Genomic DNA, 6,849 nt, shown 5'->3' with positions numbered 1-6,849 from the left:
TTCCTCTTAAAGGGAGTTTTCCTTGCCACAGTGCTCTTAGGGGGGTTCCTGTGAAGCGCTTTGAGACAATGTCTGATTGTAATATGCGCTATATAAATAAAACTGAATTGAATTGAATTGAATTCATCTGATCATTAGGCTGAAACATGATGAAAACTGGAGCAAGCTTCACTGTAGAGGACACACACACACAGACACACACACACACACACACACAGACACACACACACACACACACAGACAGACACACACACACACACAGACACACACACACACACACAGACAGACACACAGACACACACACACACACACAGACAGACACACACACAGACACACAGATGGAATGTGCTGCTTCCTGTTTTTCTTTCTCAAGAGTTGGAGTCTTCCAAAGAATCTGTGTGTGTGTGTGTCTGTCTGTGTGTCTCTGTGTGTGTGTGTGTGTGTCTGTCAGTGTATGCCTGTTTTTTGTGTCTGTGTGTGTGTGTGACTGTGTGTGTGTGTCTGTGTGTGTGTGTGTGATACGATTGGTGATTGATGACGTGATGGATCAGACGATCAGCTGTCAGCAGTGTTGGCACGTTACTTTAAAAAAGTAACTAGTTATAGTTACTAGTTACTTCTCCCGAAGAGTAACTGAGTTACATCCTTATAAAGTAACTAATTATCAGGGAAAGTGTGGTCTTTTAAATGTTCAGACATGTGAGCACACTGACCTGTCCAGGCTGTAGCCGCCTCACCCATAGTCAGCTGGGCCCGGCTCCAGCTCCACCCGCACTGCGGGACACAGCGGGTTAATGGACCATGGACGGATGTTAACACACTGATCTGCACCGTGCTCCTACCAGGTCCAATACATCATATGATCATTACTGCTGGATCAATAAGACACAGTGGCTGTTCAGGTCTGAGCAGAACCGTCAGCTGGATCTGATCCGTGTCAGCAGAACCATCAGCTGGATCTGATCCGTGTCAGCAGAACCGTCAGCTGGATCTGATGTGGGGGTCCGTGTGTCCGCAGAGCTCTCAGCTGTCGAACATGTCGGCGCTTCGTGAGGTTCGAACTGTTTGTGACGAAAGCGGAAACGCGCGTTGTTCCTGCCACACACACATCCCTGCTTTTATCTCGACCAGGGGAAAGTTCTGATCCGCTGGACTCACCACAGCAGCTTCAATGATCAGATGAAACACAGGTGGATGAGTGCTCCTCAGAGAATTCATATTTACACCTGATGTTCGAACAGGCCGATAAAACGTCCATACATCACACCTGCTGCCTAAATAAGGAGTTTCCTTCCTCTCGGTCGGAGGCATCGAGGCAGTCTGTTGGAGTGATAAGCCGCTCGGCATTGTGGGTACACGGAGCAGCATCTTATCAGTCAGGTGGAGTTTAACTCTGCGTTGGACCAGCTGCTGTTTCACCTCTAATAAAAGACTGGCTCAGCTTCCTCCACCCACTGCCTCCACCCAGCCAGCCGGGGCACACAGACCTCTGAACCTGCACCATAAACTGCAGCTCCACCCGTGTCCACCCTGTTTGGGTCTCTATAACTGATTGGACGTTATTTATTGGTTCACTCTCAGAGCAGCAGCCTCGAGGCTTTAATCTGCTCACAGTGACTCACTGAGACTCAGTGACCAGAGACTTTTAAAGAACCACCATGAGCCTGATCCACAGACAACAGGGACAGAAGGAGGAGGAGGAGGAGGTTGTGGCCTCCTTTTCCTCCCGTCAGCACCACAGAAGAAGAGCGCCGTCTGTGGAAACAGAACCCTGCTCTGTGGTCGGCAGGAGTTTCTGCACGTGGTCTGCTGACAGAAGAAGTTTCACTTTCTGCTCAGAGCGGGGAAGTGACGCCTGGGAAACCCTGCTGAGACGAGGGGGGACCACCAGCAAGGGGTCCCATGGGAGGACAGCGGGAGGAGCAGCAGGAGGACAGCGGGAGGAGGAGGAGGAGCAGCAGGAGGAGGACAGCAGGAGGAGCAGCAGCAGCAGCAGGAGGACAGCAGGAGGAGGAGGAGCAGGAGGAGGACAGCAGGAGGAGCAGCAGCAGGACAGGAGGAGGAGCAGGAGGAGGAGCAGCAGGACAGGAGGAGGAGCAGGAGGAGGACAGCAGGAGGAGCAGCAGCAGGACAGGAGGAGGAGCAGGAGGAGGAGCAGCAGGACAGGAGGAGGAGCAGGAGGAGGACAGCAGGAGGAGCAGCAGCAGGACAGGAGGAGGAGCAGCAGGACAGGAGGAGGAGCAGGAGGAGGACAGCAGGAGGAGGAGCAGGAGCAGCAGGAGGACAGCAGGAGGAGGAGGAGCAGGAGGAGGACAGCAGGAGGAGCAGCAGCAGGACAGGAGGAGGAGCAGGAGGAGGAGCAGCAGGACAGGAGGAGGAGCAGGAGGAGGACAGCAGGAGGAGCAGCAGCAGGACAGGAGGAGGAGCAGGAGGAGGAGCAGCAGGACAGGAGGAGGAGCAGGAGGAGGACAGCAGGAGGAGGACAGCAGGAGGAGCAGCAGCAGGACAGGAGGAGGAGCAGCAGGACAGGAGGAGGAGCAGGAGGAGGACAGCAGGAGGAGGAGCAGGAGGAGGACAGCAGGAGGAGGAGCAGCAGGAGGAGGAGGACAGCAGGAGGAGGAGGAGCAGGAGGACAGCAGGAGGAGCAGCAGGAGGAGGACGAGGAGCAGGAGGAGCAGCAGCAGCAGCAGCAGGAGGACGACAGCAGGAGGAGCAGCAGCAGGAGGAGCAGCAGGAGGAGGAGGACAGCAGGAGGAGCAGCAGCAGGAGGAGCAGCAGGAGGAGGAGGACAGCAGGAGGAGCAGCAGCAGGACAGGAGGAGGAGCAGGAGGAGGAGCAGCAGGACAGGAGGAGCAGGAGGAGGAGGAGCAGGAGGAGGAGGACAGCAGGAGGAGGAGGAGCAGGAGGAGCAGCAGGAGGAGGACGAGGAGCAGGAGGAGCAGCAGCAGCAGGAGGAGGACAGCAGGAGGAGCAGCAGCAGGAGGAGCAGCAGGAGGAGCAGCAGCAGGAGGAGGAGGACAGCAGGAGGAGCAGCAGCAGGAGGAGCAGCAGGAGGAGGAGGACAGCAGGAGGAGGAGGAGCAGCAGCAGGACAGGAGGAGGAGCAGGAGGAGGACAGCAGGAGGAGGAGGAGCAGGAGGAGGACAGCAGGAGGAGCAGCAGGAGGAGGAGGACAGCAGGAGGAGGAGGAGCAGGAGGACAGCAGGAGGAGCAGCAGGAGGAGCAGCAGCAGCAGGAGGAGGACAGCAGGAGGAGCAGCAGCAGGAGGAGCAGCAGGAGGACAGCAGGAGGAGCAGCAGCAGCAGCAGCAGCAGGAGGAGGAGGACAGCAGCAGGAGGAGCAGCAGGTGGACAGCAGGAGGAGGACAGCAGGAGGAGCAGGAGGAGGACAGGAGGAGGACTCCTTAGGTCTAGAAATGACTCACTGAATGGAAGTCTGGACACGTTGACTGGTCTGTCCATCACATGTCAGAACACACCGATTGATTATAGACGATCAATAATGTCAACGATCATCAGCTGTTCTTAGGATGACTAAGAGACTGCACATGGTGTCCATGTGTTTAGTCAGCTGTGTGTGGACACCTGGAGGGAACACTGGGGGTGTCTTCGTCCATGTCCGTCCCTTTGAGGACAGCAGAGACACAGAGGTCCGTCATGTCTAACTAATATTTTAGGAACGCAGAAAACAGGAAGTCTCCTCAGTCATCGCTGCCCCTCCTGGACCATGTGCAGGGTCTCTGCATGACTCAGCGTCTGGACTGTTGTGATGACTCAGCAGGGAGTCAGGCTGACTCGTCACCGTTTCCCTCCTTCGGTCAGAGAGGAAGGTGGCGCTGCTCAGCCCGGCTCGGTGTTCGGTTTGACAGAAGCAGCCTGAAGCTGTGAGGTCACAGCAGCGGGTCATCAACAACAACAACAACAACAACAACAACAACAACCGCCGCTCTGACAGGACCTCCGACACAGGGAGGGCTTTTATTTTGAAAAGTCTGCAATGCTTCTGTATCAGTCTGACAAAGAAAACGTAAAAAAATAAAGTATTAACATTAAACAAGTGAAGCATCCTTAAATAAATAAACCGTCATAAATTATTGATCGTTATTGGCTGTGTTTGATCTGCTGATCAGGCCTGAGTTATTGACTGTTTCAGGTGAAAAGTGAAATAAATATTAGACCCGGCTGGACGGGCTGCAGCGCCAGGCTGATCCCCGGTGGTTACTGATGCTGATACTGTGATTACTGTGAAGTCCGCAGCTGCTCCAGCCTGCGCCTCAGCTCTCTGCTCCTCTTCGTCAGCTCGTCCTTCATCGTCAGCAGCCTCCTCTGGTCCGCTCGGACCTCCTGGATGAACTCCGTCGCCCTCTTCAGGACCACCACCTTTGCCGCCTTCTGGTGGTTGGCCAGCGCCGGGACCTCCTCCCTCAGAGCCAGGAAGCTCATCCTCAGCTCCGTCCGCCGCTGCCTCTCCAGCACGTTGTGAGTCCTGCGCCTGTCTTCGTCCTCGCTGTCAGACCGAGGACTGCAGCAGCGCCGCCCGTCCCGCTGCCTCGGGGCCAGGCAGGCGCTCTCCGCCTTCATCCGCTTCCCGGCTGGCTGCTGGGCGGCGTAGTTGTGCTGGTGGATGCTGACGTGAGAGCGCTTCAGGACCAGGGGGGAGGAGTCCGACCGACAAGACGCCTTCCGCCTGTCCACCGTCACCACGTCTATCTCCTCTTCCTCCTCAGCACCCTCCTCTTCCTCCTCAGCACCCTCCTCTTCCTCCCCAGCACCCTCCTCTTCCTCCTCAGCACCCTCCTCTTCCTCCCCTGCAGAAGAACAAAACATTCATGTGTAAATGATGAAGTCCTGCTCAGGTGTCTCAGCTGTGACCTTCAAAATAAAAGCCTCTCCCACCTGATTCGCTGTCGCTGCTGCTGAATGGCGGCGAGTCCAGACTCAGCTCCGACTCCACCTCCACCCGTGCTCCATCACTCTGACGCTCAGCGTGTGGGAACACCACAGAGGGGCTGATGCAGTCTGTGGGCACGGCCTGGAGGTCCTGCCGGTACCCTGCGGTCACCTGAGGACCCGCAGCCGCTGTATCGGAGGCGGAGGCGGAGTCCTGGCGGGCCTGGAGAGAGGCCAGCCTCTTGGACACCACCCTCTCCAGCTCAGTGGCGGCTGCGAAGCTGCTGCTCCACATGCAGTCCTGGATGATGAAGGACTGGAGGAGGGCGGCAGACGGGCTGCAGTCCTCGTCCAGCAGGTCGGTGGTTAACAGGGACAGGCTCCGCCTGGGGGACAGAGGAGGTGTAGGCAGCAGCTCGAACTTCTTCCAGATGTCCTCACCAGGGCCGGGGGGCAGCTGGCTGCACGGAGGGTAGAACTCCTCCTCGCTATCCAGGAAGTAGTAGGACTGCGCGGTGTCGTAGGTCTTACTGGTCAACGTCGGCGGCATGATGGCTGCCAGGAGGGAAACAACGCCACATCAGACACAAACCCTGAGACAGGCCAAGAACAGTCAACAGTCACGGTACATTCATGGCATGAACATGATTTTAGAAGCGGACCATCAGAGTCACGTGACTGCAAACTGAAGTCAGGTTAACCCCTGCAGCACTGCTCATATCTTCATCCACACACTGCAGGGCTGAGCAGAGCCCAGAGACACGCGCACACCGAGGCAGCCTCACACTTCACACACATCAACACCTGTGATCACAGGTGTGACCGGACCTGCACCAAGCTCCGCCCTCTGAGCACTTCCCCTCATTTAAAGGTGAATAAATCAATTCATCTCTTCATACACACCCACAGAGAGAAAGTACAAAGCTTCAGACGTTACTTCTGCACATCTCACGAACTGGTTCAGTGATAAATCTTCATAATCAGCTCTTTAAACTCACCTTTGTTCTCCAAACTCCACGGACTGATGTGAAGACGTTCCGGAGAGACAGAGAGAGAGACAGAGAGAGAGAGAGAGAGAGAGAGAGAGAGAGAGAGAGAGAGACACGTTTCTTCTGTCAGTCAGGGATCGATCCAGTGATCAGTGATCGATCCTCCCGCTGCCTCAGTCTGTCTGCCAGCCGCCCGCTGCATGCCGGGACCTTTTATACGCCGCTGTTTCCGTCATCCGCACGAACTCCAGATTTCCCGCCACACGTCACGTCATCTAAAACGTCTTCCTAACGTTCTTCTGACCGCGTGGGGAAAACGTCATCTGCGTCATCCGCATCCCGTCAGAAAAGTTTGGCTTTAATCAAACTTTAGATTTTAAACACATTAAACGGACAAAGCGTCCATTTTACACGGGGACTACTTTACTCCGCGGAGGGCAGTGCTGCGGGGAGGAGAGCGGGTGGTCCGCTCTGACTGGAAATGATGACGCGAAGGAAGTTCCGGGAAATCCGCGCGGATGAAGTCAACAAGCAACAACAAACAAAACAAATAAACAAAGAAAACACATCATCACACATCATCACACCACAAACAAACAAACGGTGAAGGAGTATTAGAACCCGCAGAACAGTATCAGATCAAAGGCAAGGATGGTGGAGCCCAAATAAAGATAAACAAAGTGATAAATAACACAGACAAAATAAATATGAAATATATATTAAAGTAAAACCAGTTTAAAAACTAAATAAACAGCCTAATCAAAGACAATGATATGAAACACATACATCAATATGAAATCAATAACAATAATAACTCATAGGCTACGTGTAAATAGAATAATAAACAATGATAAAACAGATGTAACAGAACCAATCAATAATAAACAGAAACAGATCAAGTTTATTGCCTACTAGAGTCAATATGTAAACACATGAAACAGGAAAAAGTCAAACAGACATGTAATGTTCAGA

General features: G+C 54.3%; 1 protein-coding gene across 3 annotated transcripts; it reads right to left on the bottom strand.

Annotated features, from left to right (window-relative positions):
* Window positions 1-3,947: 3,947 nt before the first annotated feature.
* Window positions 3,948-6,423, bottom strand: LOC114449595 (transcriptional regulator Myc-like). Of its 3 annotated transcripts, none has more exons than XM_028427404.1 (3): window positions 5,887-6,423; window positions 4,894-5,481; window positions 3,948-4,784 (listed from the first exon to the last, which is right to left on the bottom strand). In XM_028427404.1, exons 2-3 carry the CDS (start codon window positions 5,436-5,438, stop codon window positions 4,238-4,240), a joined length of 1,092 nt encoding a protein of 363 aa, XP_028283205.1. In that variant the 5' UTR covers window positions 5,439-5,481; window positions 5,887-6,423; the 3' UTR covers window positions 3,948-4,237. The 3 variants fall into 3 exon arrangements, with proteins under 3 accessions (XP_028283205.1, XP_028283202.1, XP_028283203.1); XM_028427401.1 differs by having other exon boundaries at window positions 3,948-4,806; window positions 4,895-5,481; XM_028427402.1 differs by having other exon boundaries at window positions 3,948-4,806; window positions 4,895-5,443.
* Between the last annotated feature and the right edge of the window lie 426 nt (window positions 6,424-6,849).

This window comes from Parambassis ranga, chromosome 17 (genome assembly GCF_900634625.1).
Source record: "Parambassis ranga chromosome 17, fParRan2.1, whole genome shotgun sequence".
NCBI classification, from domain to species: Eukaryota; Metazoa; Chordata; class Actinopteri; family Ambassidae; genus Parambassis; species Parambassis ranga.
The sequence above is the reverse complement of the archived record's forward strand: the minus strand, read 5'-3'. Positions and strand labels throughout refer to the sequence as shown.